This window comes from Egretta garzetta, unplaced genomic scaffold, assembly GCF_000687185.1.
Source record: "Egretta garzetta isolate BGI_Z169 unplaced genomic scaffold, ASM68718v1 scaffold137, whole genome shotgun sequence".
Taxonomy (NCBI): domain Eukaryota; kingdom Metazoa; phylum Chordata; class Aves; order Pelecaniformes; family Ardeidae; genus Egretta; species Egretta garzetta.
Window position 1 is genome coordinate 242,076 of NW_009260139.1, and position 14,292 is coordinate 256,367.

Below are 14,292 nucleotides of genomic sequence, written 5' to 3' on the forward strand. Positions count from 1 at the left end.
GGGAAAGATTTTCTGAAAGGAACATCAAAAATCACTAACAAATTACAGATAAGGATGTATAAGGATCTTCTGGGGAAAAAACAGTTCTGATATTTTGGAAGAACATCTGGCTACTTCAGGGATGGGCTAAATTGAGCTGTAAACAAGGAGAGGAGAAGCTCTTGAAGGCCTGACCACTGCCATAGGTCTATTAGTACCCTGTGCTCTCTCTGTAGAGGTAAACTTATCACTTATTTCTGATGTTTCATATTGCCTTAATATTAGTTCATCTGGGAGAAAAGTTCACAGATATGAAACACTGTGTTATAGTCCGTGTTTTCTGGGGATTTGATCTTGACACTGTTTTAATTTGTTATTATAGCCTTGACACCTAAGAGACCTTACCATGCCTTCAGCATCCATAAAACTATATTACCTTAGCACTGAAAATCCCTCTCATGGTAGGCAATATAAAATATATAATTAAACGAGTTCCAAAGGTAAACATGACAGACTAAGGCTTGTGAATAGGATATGCTCTGGAAAGTGAAGGGAATTCAGTGAAGTCTCTTAAGTCAACATCATGAGCTAAAGCTCACCAAATCTGCTCATGGAGGCTAAAACTGGCAGAAAATTACTGCTGGTTTAGTAAGTCTTAACTATTTTTCAGTGGGGTTTGGCATCCTGGGCAGCGAGTTCAACCCATAGACAAAAGACTTGGTATTCCTGGAAAATTTTCACAGACCCTTCCAAGGATAGCAGAAGTCCAAACACCAAGGCTGAAACAACAGCCTAGCCACATCTTAGCTTTGAATGAGTCTCCACACAGAATTTGGTACGCATTATACAGAGTGTATTGATGTTATGCTGCTAGATATTTTATATTAATGCTTTTGAATGGTTCCCTATTTATAATCCCAAAAGATGGGAGAAGGGATATCTTGATTAACTATTTGGGTTTTCACATATGGAGAGCTGAGATGCAAAAATGTAGGAATAAAAATCTAGATGAAGCTGGCAGGGTAGCCTTTATTTGTTTTTAAATAAAACATCGTCTTATTATTCAAACTGACAAGGCAAAAGTGAGGATTACACTCTCCGAAGTCCTGGGTGAGAAATCAGCCCACTGGTCTCCATACGGCATGTGGACCAGCTGAAGTGAGGGAGGACATCTTTAACATTTAGGTACTAGATTCTGGTGCTATGGTAAATTATTATGGTCACAGCACTTTGCCCTGTTCTGGTGTAGTTTTGTAGTTGCTACAACAGCAAGACATTGCTCGGTGACCGTGTGCTGGCTTCTTAGTGCTGGCATCTTAGCTGCTGCAGTTCCCACGCTTACTGAAACCATCAGCAAAGGCAGGGTTGCACAGCCAATGGATGCAGCTGAGGACTGTGCATGGATTTATCCTGCTGCCTCTGCACGGCAGGAGTTGGGATCAGTCACATCTTAAACCATGAAAGCTGGGACATCTGTAGCTCGGAAGCCTAAGTCCTTAGTAACTCAAATATACTGATTTAGCTATGCATTGCAGTAAAAGGCAAGGCCATGAATCTTAGAATAATACATTAAAGTTACTCTGTGGCCACATGGGGAATGATTCCTTAATTACACAAATGTGCAGAATGACTGGTACAACTGATGAATTGCAGCAATCAGGTCCATCCTTATGTTAGCTCTAATGTTTTGATTTAAGTTTCACTAAAAAATGCTGGCTCTGTGTATTGTAAATGTTTTGTTCAGAATATGTCATGTTCAGCACACTTTCCATAATGTAAGGCACAATTACAAGTAGATCCTTCTGGGTTTGTTGGCAAGTCGCTCTTCATCCAGCCCAGGAGCCTCCAACAAGGAGAAGGGAGGGGAGCAAATGACAGCAACAAAAAAAAAGCAGGAATTCCTGGCTATTGCCAAATCCTAGATGTTGCCACCTGAACCCTGAACTCATCCTCATCTGCTTTCTCCAAGAGGCTGGTGTGAGAGTGACTTACGTAAATGGTTACATTTCATTTGGAATAAGAAATAAAAAGGAAAAGAAATATAAGGCACAGAAAATTAGGGTAAAAATTGGACATTATCTCTGCTGATGTGCATTTATAACACTAAAAACAACCAGAAAAAAATTGTGTCCTTCTACCCTTGGTCTGAATTACAGCCTTACCAATTATGGTCAAAAGCAAGATCCTAGGAATGTTTCAGCAGCAAAATCGATGTCAGCACAGGCTATATTTTGTTCTGCCTCTTGCACACAACTGTCAGACAATTGCTGAAATTATCAGTGACTCTAACTGTATTGCAAGCAAGAATAAAACAATGCATTTTGATGGCAACAAGCTGTTACCATCTGAAAATATTTTGGCCAAGAGATGAATGGTGGTTTTGCTTGGGGCAGGGGGGCAGGATCCAGTCTTATGAGACACCCAGGCCTCAGACCCCCGTCCCTTCTGCCACAGCCCAAATCAGCACGCTTGCAGGACAAGCCAACCAAGCCCTTGTAGGGATCCGCCGAGATCTGATGTTGAGCATCACCCCTGCCCTTGGCCCCTGGGTGGTTTGCACGAGCTGCGGCAATGGGCTGTCCCAGACGGTGCCCAGAGCCAAGGCAGCAGCAGCTCCCAGCACTGTCTGTTCTCTGCGGCTCTGGCCGACAGTACGAGCAATGCCCTCAGGATGAGGGAAGCAGTCGTCCTCGCTTCTCAGTGAGGAATCCAGATTGGTACAAGCCAAAAGGGATGCAGCATCAGTGTTGTCAGAGCTCTTTGAAATGGCTGTTGTGTCCCTTAGAGGCGGGGTGCCCTTTTCCCAGTCCTTTCCATTCAAGGTGGTTTGAATAATCCAGTTCTTATCTGGTGCTTTCAGAGAGGCAGACAAGATCATGATGTTGGTATCCTGCGTTTACTGTACCTAATTTGGTGAAAGCATTTTTGTAACTATAGTAAAAATATATATTTCTGATATTTAGCCTTATCCTTGAATGTCAAGAAAACATTTCAAGAACTGTAAAATATTTCAGCTCCTATTTTCATGGGAATCCAATTAAGAAAATCAAATAGCCAGCATATTTGGAGTACACAGAGAATGAGAAAAATGTCAATACAGCCTGAAGATAAACCAGATGTCACTGAAATTAATATCATCTACTTTCCTTGCAGTCCCCGAGGTCACTAGACAAAACCTTGTTTCTGTTATTGTTGTATGCTGTCCCCGAATCACAGAAAGAGAGAATAACTGCCTCTTTCCCACCTCAAAAATGTCCTTAAACCAACACTGGTGATAACTGGACCAAGATGTTCCTACATCCACTGAAAAAGCTCTGAGATGCTGAACAAAACTTACCTGGTCTTTCCAAGGCACTCTTTTTGAATGCAAAAGGCCATGTCCTCAACGAAAAAGCTGCTCTTACCAAGCTACTGAAAAATTCATTTAATTTAGTTTTGGTCCTCAGTGTTAAGAAAATCCTTTCATTTATACCTAAACACTCCTGGCATCTATTTCTCTTCCCTCCACTGTGAATACAATGCAAAGAAGGGCTTTCAGGAATGGGGGGGTGGGGGGTTGGCGTATACTTCTGGACTTGAACCCATGAATTACTCCTGCTCCAACTGCACATGTGGCTCAGCCACACTGGCCAAACAAATGTGCGAAGTGGTGCTGTAATTTATGGAAGTTGGTAACACAATGCATGGGGAAGAAGGGGAGCTACAGTAGATTGGAAAGCACGTCTTGATACTAAACCAGGAGGAAGAAAATGGCTTGGAGGGCATGTTGGAATGGTACAGGTACATTTGGAGAAAATGAAAAGAATGGCTAGGTTTTTGTTCAAGGAGGAGGCTGGTCCCTGGGGAGTGTTGTATGCATAAGCAATGAAACTGAAATTGTTCAGGAAATAAAATGGGGGCAGTTAACAGTCCTTTTCTTGCCTCATCTTCACTTCTAGATGGAGATATTTTCCAATAACTGATTTAATCAGGAGAAACTCTTCCTTCCAGTTGTCTTTACCACTACCTTTGGACTTTCCATACCTTTCTTCTGTACTTCAGGACCCCAATGTCTTTTTCTGTTCTGAGAATAACTTTGTTTTCCTACCCGTATTTCATCCCTTCTGTTTTCTCCCCTCCTGCATCTGAATTCTGATATTCCACAGGTCACTGAAAAAGCATTAATCTCTCTTCCTTTCTGTGAGTAACATCTCTGCCATTACAAATTTTCTATAGTGAAGTTTGTGGCACAAAACTGATGCTGATCATTGAGCATAAGAAAGATGGAGCAATGTTTTGTTGTGTGAGCCAAGAAAGGATTCCAAAAATGTTTTTATCGAAGTTCAAATCTCTGGCAAACAGTGAGGTGCAGCTCCACGTTAAAAGCCTTCTCAGGCACGTGGCTGGTATATTTACAGGACTCTCATCTGAAGGTGATCATGCAAGGAAGACATTCCAATGAGCTTTTTATATGTGTAGCCTTGTGGAGCTGACGTTACCTAAGACATGGCTTTATCAAGCAGCAAAGAGACATAGACTGCTGCAGTATCAGATGTGGGGACATTTCAAGGAGATTGGTGTATGCTTTATAAAACCGAAGGGAAATTTCCTTACCAGAATACAGAATACATATCTCACTCCTTACTTTTTATTCACTTTTATTACTAAATCTTATGTTGTAAACAAGACTGAGAAGCAGTTTTTTACAAGTTGCAAAAGTTGGGACTATAAATATGGTCTTTAGAAATACAGCTCAATATATTGTATGGATAAGCTGGGAATAGGCTTTTTGAAAATCTGTTTTTGATAAAAAGCTCAAAGCTAAATAAGACAAGAACCAGCCATCATATGAATAATAAGTTAGGTGAGGACTACATAGCTGTGAAGCTATGGTGATGAGTGTCCTGTTACCAGGAGTGCATATTGTACTAGCTGTGCTCCTGGAGGCCAAGGGGGGGTCAGTTTCCAAATAGTGCCTGCTGAATTTGTGCCTGGCTGAGGAACAAGGGTTAGATCTCCTGAGGAGCATTGCTTGTCACTGATGTCAAGGGGTTTTTTTGTGTGCATATTGACTTTGGTCCCTATAAAGGTATAAAATGCATGTCTAAATCCAGGTGAATAGTTTGCAGAATGTAGCAGCTCATGTAACACACAACGCAGTTGTCTTGGCTAAAAAGACAAGTACTTTCATTTAAAACAATCAGAGCTGGGCAGAAAATCATTGACTCATCCTACAAGAGCTTTCAAGGTGCCACCCCATCCTGCTTTTGCATCCTGAGGGCAAAGTAAGACCTTTAGAGGGTAAATCCTCCCATAAGCTCAGATTGATACCTTGCTCAAGGCATGGAGATCTGCATGCCCTGGGGAGCCAGCTCAAAGCACAAAGTGCAAAGGCCAACCTGGTAGCTGATTGCTCCACTTTGCCTTATATATGGTGCCTACAGGCTAATTACCCAAATTTCACTAGATCAATGGGCAGTTCCCATCACTGGTGTTTCAGAAGTAGGTCCTCTGTTGGCCTGATGAGGCACTTGTAGCAAGTTCCCTCCCAACTGACTTTGGGAGCTCCTTTTCCAGCTATTCTATGTTGGGTAAAACCTCAGGTGCTCACTGAAACAGAGACATGAGCTGGGATCTGCCACATATCAGACAAGACCTCTGGTAGTTGAAGAGTTGATCATTTGAACTAGTATAAAAATCTGTCTATAGGCCAAGCCTTGCCTGACACTCTTCCACTTACATAAATTCATCCACCAAACTGTTTTTCCCTTTCTTTCACCTCAGAAGTTTATCCCCTCATCCACAGAAATTATACACAAACCAAGCTCTTCCCTTGTCTATACGGAGCTTGGCACAATGAGAACATGATCTCTGAACAACGTTTTGAAGTGGTGTGTGCTCTGACCGTTTGAATACTTAAATTCTGTTTATTAGTCATAAAGAAGAGAGACTGTGGGATACATGTGGTGGGGTAATTTATCTCTAAAGTAGCCAAACTGGTGCTCTGCAAGAGCACAGAGATCTACGCCATGGCAAGGAGAACATGAACCCTGTATTCTAGCACACTCTCCGGTGAACAAAGGACTAAGGCAAACCTAAGTCTGTTTGGAGCACTCATGCATTTAGCAGCAGTAACTACAGCAACTAGTTCATAAATTTTTCACAAAAGAAAAGAAAGTATTGCAGGACCCTTCTGTACCTGTTTGGAGGAAAATAAAACTCTGAAATTTGACCTCCCTTAATAATTTTTCTGACAAAGACTTAATTTCTCTACCTCTTTAGGGAAGGACAAGCTCTACGCCACCAGCTAGATGTTAGGACAGGGTTGAATACAAAACCAGAACTGTTGTTTTTTTTCTTTTTTTTCATTTCTAGATTCTAGATTTAGTAACTCAGATCTCTAGCAAGCAGCTGAATTACACCAATGATTCCTGGATCAGGATGAGGCAAGAAGACAAATACCAAACTCGGTTCAAATTTTAGCTTTATATGTGGGTTCGATCTGACTGAAACAGTCCTCATACTCACTTGTGTCTGGAATTTGTTTCTTCAGCTCAGCAGATGAACATTTTCATTGACAACATAAACGCAGCCACAACTCATTTACCTGTGAGGTCGTCGTTGGGCCAGGAGCCGAGCTGGCAGGCTTTGCATGTGTATTCATCAAATACATATTCGTTCTCTTTACAAGGAGTGCAGGTCCAACAGCAGCTCACTTCTCCTTTACGGATCACCTGAGACAAAAATTGACATTTGGCTTAGCTGCACAAACGTACATTCATGCTGCCCCAGTTGCTAATTTAATTTTTTAATCTCTTTTTTTTGAAGATTTTTGTAAATTTTATTTTAAAAGGAGTTCCTTTTCATGATATGACACAAATTCTCAGTTGTCCCATCACGTATATACCAGAAAAAAGAAACCATCAGCCCCACAGAAGTGTAAGTGGAAGTACAGGATCACAATAAGAATCTTTTTTCTCTCTTAGAATTAGCAAAACTCAAAATTTCATGGATGGCAATGTGCCTACGGAAGTCAGTACATGACACTCAAGGCATATAATCCACTCCATGGTGGTCCACACAGGGAATCATGTCAACAGTGTTATTTCCCTAAGGGTTCATTACCTGAAGATTTTTGGGTGTTTATTTTTCATGCAATTGTGAGTGATTTGTTAAAACTAATTTTTTTCCAGACATCAAACTGAACATGCCTTTTCAGAATTATTTAATTACTGCATTTCTAATTGACATTTAAAAGTGAGAATGTTATCTTTATCCATTTTAACATCTGACCTGATTTCTCATTTTATAATTTACTGCCAAATATTATTGCATGCTCATGACTGAGATGCAGATTTTTCAAGATCCTTATTTAACATCTCTGGGTACTGAAAACATCTGTGCTTCTTTCCATATGTCTTTCTTATGAAATAAGGTATTCCCAGTTTCTCTGCTCTTCCCAAATAATTTATAAACGAACACTCCCAATTATAGCATAAGAAGTAGGTTGACTTGTGTATCTTTTGCAATGATGAACTTAGAAGATGGCTTCAAAATCAAATGTATTTATTGTGATTTTAATATATGAAATGTAAAGGAGTATAATAAAAAAGAACTGGATTGCTCTTTGGCAATGCTGTAGAGAAAAAATTGTAAATTATATCATTTTCATCAGCAATATGGGGACTTGAAAACTTCAGTTTTTCATTTTGTTTTTAAAATTATAGAGTATGAAAAGAAAAAAAGCCAGACCTGAATACCTAAATTGGCAGAAAGGCCATGGGAGCTTAAGTGATCTGCTCCGCAAGTGCTAAGACCAGAGCTACTTGCAAAGCAGAATATCTGTCCTCCAGAAGAATTCACATCTTGGGATTTCTTTCATTTTGAACTAGAATGAAAAGTTGAACAAATGACAAAATTTCTTGTGTCTGGGAAAAACGATTCTTAGAAAGCCTGTACTAATTTTCAGACACATATTTTGGTGAATTTGATGCATTGTAAAAATCTGTAATTTTACAATCTATAAAATACTCAGGAAAATAAAATAGCCATATGTCCTTATCAAAACACCTAAATTTTTTATCAAAACAATTAATTTACACTTTTTTTGTTAAACTTTTCACCAAATCAACATCTTCTATAAAATACTTGGAATTTGACAAACCTGTCAGAAAACTGATACACTGATCATTTCTTACCCAGCACTACCTGGGGGTTAATCCAGAGAAGTATTATGCATCCTTTTCTAGGAAACAAAATAATTGTTCTCCACTACTCAGAATCAGGTCAGATGTTTTTGTATTAAATTTCTTAGTCAGTGATTTCTTCATCCTTTTATTCTTCATTTCTTGAACAACGCTTTATTGTAGCATTTAACTGTAAACCAATCTTTTCTGTCCTTTTTAACAAAAATAATTCTCTTTAAAAAAAAGATTATTTTCCTTCAGGAGCAGACGGCTCCAGCGTGGGTCCCCATGGGGTCACCAGCCCTGCCAGCAAACCTGCTCCTCTCCCCACGGGGCCACAGGTCCTGCCAGGAGCCTGCTCCAGCGTGGGCTTCCCACAGGGTCACAGCCTCCTTTGGGCACATCCCCCTGCTCCGGCGTGGGGTCCTCCCCGGGCTGCAGGTGGGGATCTGCTCCCCCGTGGGCCTCCCTGGGCTGCAGGGGCACAGCCTGCCCCACCAAAAAAAGGGGAATCTCGGCTCCGGCGCCTGGAGCCCCTCCTGCCCTCCTGCTGCCCTTGCCTGGGGGGCTGCAGGGCTGGTCCCCTCACACCCTCTCACTCCTCTCTCTGGATGCTGTTGTGCAGGGTTTTTTAATTTTTTTCCCCCCTTTTCTTAACTATGTTATCCCAGAGGTGCTACCACTGTCACTGATGGGCTCAGCCTTGGTGAGCGGTGGGTCTGTCTTTGAGCCAGCTGGCATTGGCTCTGTTGGACATGGGGGAAGCTTCTGGCAGCTTCTCGCAGAAGCCATCCCTGTAGCACCCCCCACTACCAAAACCTTGCCATGCAAACCCAATACATCCGTCCTTTCACATATGTGACTCTCTGGCTGGAGCAGGCTAACAGCAGACCCCTGTTTAGTTATTGTGGGAGTAACTCATGCCACCTTCCTTCAGGTGTCTGCAAAAGGTATGTTCTCATCTGCACCAGCTGTCCTGGCTGGGTGCCTTTTGCCATCAGTGAAGAGAAAGAAGTGTTTCTACACCAAGACTCACCTTAACTGTTTTCAAAGCCTACATGAGGACGACATGGCTCCTGATCTGGAATAATATATTTCCATTGACTATAAAGAAAGTTCAGAAATCTGATATAACTGTATATGCCTACACTGAAGACATATACATTTGGTCTGATGGAACTCGCTTACTGACTCTTCCAAAGACCGGTTAGTAAATAAAACATGATGACTGTGTCTTAAAATTCTAGAAAACTCAAGACCGAAGAGATTAACTTTGTGTTGCAGGTCATGGTCAGCCTCCCATCAGCCCCCCACTATAGCTGCTTCCCAGTTTGACAGGCATGCCCTGTTAACACAGGAGAAAAGTGATGCAGCTTCCAGTGAGGCATGTCAGAAATTACAGCTGCTTTTTCAGTCTGAGCCACTCTGTTGTCCATGCCCATCACCTCAGGCCACAGCCTTTTATGTAAATGACTGCAAGGTAATCTAAGGACTCGCAGTATTGCAACTGTTCTGCCGTGTCATGGGATGCTGAAGGACAATAGAGTACAATTAATATAAGACAGCTTCATCTACCCTCCTTCCTTGCAACATGGAAACTATGCAACATGGAAAGGGGGGAAGAAAAAAATCAAAACCCTGGGAAACAAAGGAGCAGTAACACAGATATGGTTAAAAAAGAAGTTACCTACATTTCCTGAATTTCTAAGTAGTGGTAGCTATCGATGTTCTCCAATGATACCACAGATTTAAGGTCTAAATAATCATGTTCCAGTCCAGGTGTCTAGCAGTGAAATAGTAGCAATTATTATTTATAATTTACCTGCAATTGTACTGACAAGTCCCAGTCAGGGATTTGCATTCCACTGCATCAGATATTGTAAAAATAGGCAGTAAAAAACCAATACTTGCTCTAAAGCATTTGGAATACAGGTATAAAAAAGTCTGCAGTTCACAGATACAGGAGTACAAGAAAATGGCAAGATATGAAAATAATGAGATGACTATGATATGAGTAAGAACTAAATACATAAGTCTGTACATTTTAATTAAGGTGTGCATTACTGTCTCCATGTCAGAGTCGAGAAAAACTCGCTTTCAAATTTCAAGGCTATGCATTCTACAGGACTGAAGTAAATGGAGAAAATATTTACCTTTATTTGGCCTTTTTCGCAGGGTTCACTGCACACAGATCTGATGATATTATTTTTCTCTGACCATATTTCATCATCATCCATTTTCAGCTCCCCATTGTCCCAGCTGCCAACATTGATATAATCAAAGTAGTCCTTCCCCATTTTCTTAAAATTCATGATTTCATATCTTTGGAAACACAAAGGGAGACATAGCTGAGTTGAGGACAACATCATAAAACGTTTCAAATTAAAGGAACACTATACAGTCAAAATCAAGCTTGTTGAAATAAAGAAGGCAAAATTACAAGCATTATGCTTGCCCTTGAGTGTCTCAGAATGAATTTTGTGATACCATAATCTTTCTTTTCCTTTGTATTTTAATTTGTTTTATTCTACCACCATGGAAATTCTCTGAACACTTTGGGCTTAAGTGACTGAGCTTCTGAGAATGACTGTATTCATTTGAGGAAAACAATTAAATGAGCCAGACAGGATTCATCCTGTGTAACTTCAGCATTGAAGCCAACTGCAGTGGGAACCCTAATTGTCCTAGGGTCCCTCTATAGCAGATGCAGAAAAATCTAAACCTATAATGGAAATTCCCAACAGAAAGTGCTCCTCACTGTCTGCAGGTGCTTATTCCCCTCCTGAGAGAGGAAGCCTGAAGACAGACGAGCTCCTAAAGTGAGGTAGAAGCAGCCTGGGCCTGTGGGGTCAAAAGAAACTTCATGTCCTGTAGGTCTGCAAGATGCAATTTGGTGTGGCTCCCAGATAGGAACTGGGCATAATTCTTCAGGCACAGACTCCTGGATTCTGGGACTTGTTGGAGGCTTCAGGGAGATCTTATCAAGAGTCGCCTTGTAGTCCAGGCATTTGGAGAAAGAAGTTGAGACTGCCTTTTTTTTCTTTTTTCCCTTTTCTTCTTCTTCAGCATTGCAGCAGCAAATGTTATTCTCTCCCATCCATTCAACCCCCCTCATTTTTATGTAACTCCTCAGTGATCAGACCACATTTAATACCTTGTATAGTAAGGTATGAAAGAGAAAGAGCCTCAGTCCTAGGCTGCTTTTGGGTCAGATCACCCCAGTGTCTGGGAACAGAAGTGTTAAGAGCAGAGCTAGAGCTGATCAGAGTTTTCAGGTTCCTGTTCCTCTTCCTCCTACATTCTTTTTTTTTTTTAGCTCCCACAATGTCTTACAGAAAGTCTGTGGAGCAGCGTAGGACTCATTAGCCTCCTACTGGCATGCTGAATATCAGGCTACCTTTCTACCTTATAGGCCAGTTCTTTTAGCACTTATTTGTAAGGCATGCTTGAAAGTTGGGCAGCTCCTGCAGTGATGATGTCATGCTTTTCTTTACCTCCTCTTTAGTGGATTTCGCAGTAATCTGTCTAAGCAACATGTAAGCCACTGATGGAAAATAAGTAAATTATATAGACTGAGAAGATTAACACAATCATAGAAAACCTGTCTGGTTCATAAATGAGGAGACAACTTTTTCCTGGCAGCAGGCACAAAATTAGTCCCTGAGGCAAAGAATATGGACAGGGTTGGATTAAGACTAATGTTGTCACAGTGTTATTTGTGAAGTCCAATGTATAGGTAAATAAATGAAGCAGCTCATTAAATCAGTCTCTTAACTAAGATACCCAAGTATCTCTCTTAAGTTTTGAGAAAACACTTTTAAGATTGACAAGCAGTAGCCATACTATATATAACATCGATATTTTTCCCATGCTGACATAAAAAACCAAACCCAGTAAAACTGTTCTATAATATCCTCCGTCCATGGACCTCAGGATGCTTTGCATCAGGAAACAGTCTAACTGTCGCAGTGGGGAAACTACTACCATGCCAAATTCACACACAGGTCAGGATCGGGACTGCAAGCAACCTGTGAAAGAAAATAAAAGTGGAGCCTGACTGGATGGGCAATATGCTGTTACCCTTATCATATGAGTCTTGAGTCTTTGCAAAAGAAGAAGCTTCAGGAGTCAGTGGTTCCCTGGAGCTTCCTTGAGATACTACAGGGACGGTTTTTCGCTTTAGGATAGGAGAGACCAGATGGTGCAATAGCACATTTCCAGCAGTGCCCTAATCACAGTGCAAAATGCTTGTTTCAAAACAGAAGCGCCATGAAGTTGCTGACAACCCATGTACTATCGGTAGCACAGCCAAAACATCAGCATCTTGTTTTTCTAGACTTTTCTTCCCTTCTCAATTTCTTCTTTGGAGTTTCGATAGAATTTACAGATAGTTATTATCTTCCTGAGAAATCATGGCTGTTCCTTCCATACTAATTTGGTTTTTTCCATGTCTTCTGTCTCACCTAAAACAAGCCCTCCACTAGGCTGTCTGTCTGCTTGGAGCTCAGCATACACATAAAGGACTTTGGAATAGGGCCAGGATTCAAAGCATCTTGTGGGATTAATCATCTGTTGTATAATATCAAAACCTTTTTGCTATACACCAAAATCCTGAGCTATCTAGGTCAGAAAGGCTTTTTATGTTCTGCTTTCCTGCTTAACACCACCACCACAGTACAGCTGTGAGGATTTAAATTTCTGTTTTACAAAGCGAAGATGCAGCTATTGACCCAAGTGAACGGGGGAGATGAGTTGTTCCAGTACGACTGCATCATCTCCCAGCTGTTGCAAATAGTGTTTGACAGTGCTCAAAAGACTATAAACTATTCAGAACCTGGGTGTTAGAGATGGAGCTTCCTATAAAGCCTTCTTAATCATGAAAAAGTAAATTTTGACTCAATGTTGGCTAATTTAAACCCACAGACTGGATTTAATGATGTGACTATTGCGAAGAGAAGAGGGAACAGAGAACTGTGTTTCAGAAGTAAACAAATTCTGGGACCATTTTGCCACCACACTCAGTCCATTAGTTTGAGGAGACAGAGCACTACTGTATCTCACACAAATCCAGTGAGGCTGGACTTTCTTCACGTTGTCTTATCCTGAGGTGCACAGTGAACACGGCGTCCCCGTACTCTTCAGTGAAACACTAACGTCCTACTGTGACTGAGCAAGTGACTGCACACGATACAATTCCTTCATCAGCTTTCAAGTGAAATTAAAAAGGCCCAAGACATTCAAACTCCTTGCAACAAACGGAATTAAATCATTATTGTTAAGCAGGCCAACACGAGGAAAGGGTAAAGCTAAAGGTCTCTTTGCAACATTTAGATATTGTCATTGGTGTTGTCACGCCACATATCATTTTTTTGTGGCGGTTTTCAGTTTTTCTTCAACAAATGAGTGAAACTGAGAGGAATAAGGTAGGATACAGTCAATTGCATCTGAGCACCATTAAAACCAAACAGGAATCCTTTAAGAGAAGTCTGGGACAAGTCTTTTAAAAAGAATTTGGTGAGAGAAATCCAGACTGAGCACTTTTCTTCAGAATTCAGCTATTTGTAAAAACAGAAATGTTTAGCGGAAGACAGCCTTGCTCACCAAAACAGTGCTGAAAATAAATTTCCATCTGAATTTTTCCTGGGTTTCTTCCAGTTTGTGTCTGAGTTTTCCTACCAGCTCACAGTGCACTTCCTTAGAGTCTGAGTCTGAAGAGTTTGAAAATGCGTGTCTCCAGAGACACAGACTGCTATGTAGGTGGCTGTCCTGCTCTCTTTTGAGGAGAATGCTGACTTGAGAAATTTTCAAGTTTTCAAGTTCATTTCTGAAATTGCAGAAATTTTTGGAAATCTCAAAATATTCTGACCAATGGATTTCCCTTTTCCTACCCATCTCTACTTGGAAATTGATGCTTTCCTTTCAGTTTGCATTGTGGGAGAAGGCAAAATTTAAATGATTGTACAGGATGAACAATTTTCCCTCTAGTAATCTGTTTAATACGGTGCCGTCACAAAGATGTTTAAAAACTCCCCAATAATGTAGACATAAAGGGCTGCCTCAGTCAAACCAAAGCAAAAGCAGTGAATGAGGCCGGAATGTACCCACTGAAATATAGGGAAAAAATATAATTTGAATGCTATCACTGTTG

General features: G+C 40.9%; 1 protein-coding gene across 3 annotated transcripts in view; it reads right to left on the bottom strand.

The window, feature by feature from the left end:
• GRM5 (glutamate metabotropic receptor 5) overlaps positions 1-14,292 on the bottom strand; it is a 267,360-nt gene that overhangs the window by 29,558 nt on the left and 223,510 nt on the right. For all 3 annotated transcript variants that reach the window (XM_035897103.1, XM_035897102.1, XM_035897101.1), the window contains exons 5-6: positions 10,298-10,466; positions 6,566-6,692 (exon numbers count right to left, since the gene is read on the bottom strand). In XM_035897103.1, coding sequence (XP_035752996.1) covers positions 6,566-6,692; positions 10,298-10,466 — 296 coding nt within the window. The remainder of the gene's footprint in view (positions 1-6,565; positions 6,693-10,297; positions 10,467-14,292) is intronic.